The following is a 1561-nucleotide window of genomic DNA, read 5'->3' on the forward strand; positions in this document are numbered from 1 at the left end:
CAGTTTCTAGAACCTGGATAATATGTATGCGCACTAGCTGCAAAAATTCGCAAGTGACAGAGTCCAGAAGCTGTCGGCCGCCACAGTAAGCACAATTGTCAATGTCTAAAGATGTTTTTAGATGTATCGTTCTCCAACGTCAACCACGTGAATGAAAAAATGTGGGCTTTCACAAGACTAAGTGCGATACAGCAAGAGTGGTCAGGGAACACGGTAAGATTGATAAATATTTGGTGATTCTTGTGTTATAGTTACATTTTTTGGTTCTTAATTATGTTTGGCTAGTGTCTGTATTATTGCGGTAGAGGTTGTATCACAAGTAAATGGAATAATGGAAACTGTTTCCTACCCAACACTATCAAATGCTAGAATTCTTCTTTAACCCTTTCGCAGTGCGAGGGCGCATTTTTCGCCTTTAAACACCTTTTACAAAACAAGGTGGGAAATCGTACTCTAAAAGGGCGTTTTTTTTTGCCCTTTTAGCTTTTTCTTCAGCTCTGCATACCGTGTTTTGTTATTACCAATCACAGCACTGAATGCAGTTAGGATAGGGGTAATTTTTGATCCGCCTCGTATTTTATTGCTCCAACGAGCGTAAGCGGCCCTATGTAAGTGGTCGTACCATCAAGGAAGCTGCCTATTACACGACAGCCAGTCACCAGACCATACAAACGGTAAGACAAATGCATACCTCCAACCTTCCATTTTGCTTTAGTGTACTCAAGACTAATGCACACAAGTTTCACAGACGCAGAAGACAAGCTGCTGGTGCAGATTGCGTTCCAGTTCGAGAAGGAGGGCTTACGCGTCACATGGGACTACGTAGCCCGCCAAATGAAGACCAAGCGGTCCGCCCGCCAGCTGCGGCTTCGGTTAGCCAGCCTAAAAAGGACGTACGGGAAGGCAATTAGTGGTTTCCCGCCATGTTTTCTTCGCGGCATGTCTTCAAGACGTCTTCTCGGAGCACCACCACAACCACCACCACTCGTATTGCAACGACCGGTACGACCAGCCTGCCGACCTCCAGCTACTCCGTCGAGTGCTAAAGGTCCCTACGGTGATCACCACGCGCCAGGTTCGTCTTCTTTAAGGAGACGTTATTTTGTGCCGTTTGTGAGACTGACGTTGCGCTTGTTGGGTAGGTGATGACATATCTGCGAGTGCCACGAGTGGCAAAGAGGTGCCGGATAGCAAGGAGAAAGAAATCCAAGGTCGCTGTGATCAGGGTGGAGGTGGCTGTATTGTGCGAACTTGTGGTCATCCACTGGTGGCTATAGCGAAAAGCGTTTCTGGTGAGCTTCAAATTCTCTGTGATATATTTACGTTTACAATACTAACTAAGGTATTTGTGGCACAGGAACTGACTTCAGATCTTGTGGAGATAATGTCCAAGCTGCTGAAGCTGTTGATATCATTTTTGGAAGTATCAGTGCTCATGACGTCCGCCAACCCGCTGGCCGCACTTATGACAATGCGGGTGAGGTGGTACCGTCTGGTGTTACTCTCCTACTTGCAGCCGTTGGCCTAATCGATGAAGCGGACGTATTTCTCGACGTTGGGG

At 46.8% G+C, this 1561-nt stretch overlaps 1 protein-coding gene across 1 annotated transcript; it reads left to right on the forward strand.

Moving 5' to 3' along the window:
* Window positions 1–729: 729 nt before the first annotated feature.
* PPTG_03742 (hypothetical protein) lies at window positions 730–1528 on the forward strand (the record flags this gene model as incomplete). Its single annotated transcript, XM_008897510.1, has 3 exons — window positions 730–1075; window positions 1143–1243; window positions 1358–1528. 3 exons carry the CDS (start codon window positions 730–732, stop codon window positions 1526–1528), a joined length of 618 nt encoding a protein of 205 aa, XP_008895758.1.
* Window positions 1529–1561: the final 33 nt, after the last annotated feature.

The sequence above is a fragment of the Phytophthora parasitica genome (assembly GCF_000247585.1).
Source record: "Phytophthora parasitica INRA-310 unplaced genomic scaffold supercont2.6, whole genome shotgun sequence".
In the NCBI taxonomy this organism is placed as follows: domain Eukaryota; phylum Oomycota; class Peronosporomycetes; order Peronosporales; family Peronosporaceae; genus Phytophthora; species Phytophthora nicotianae.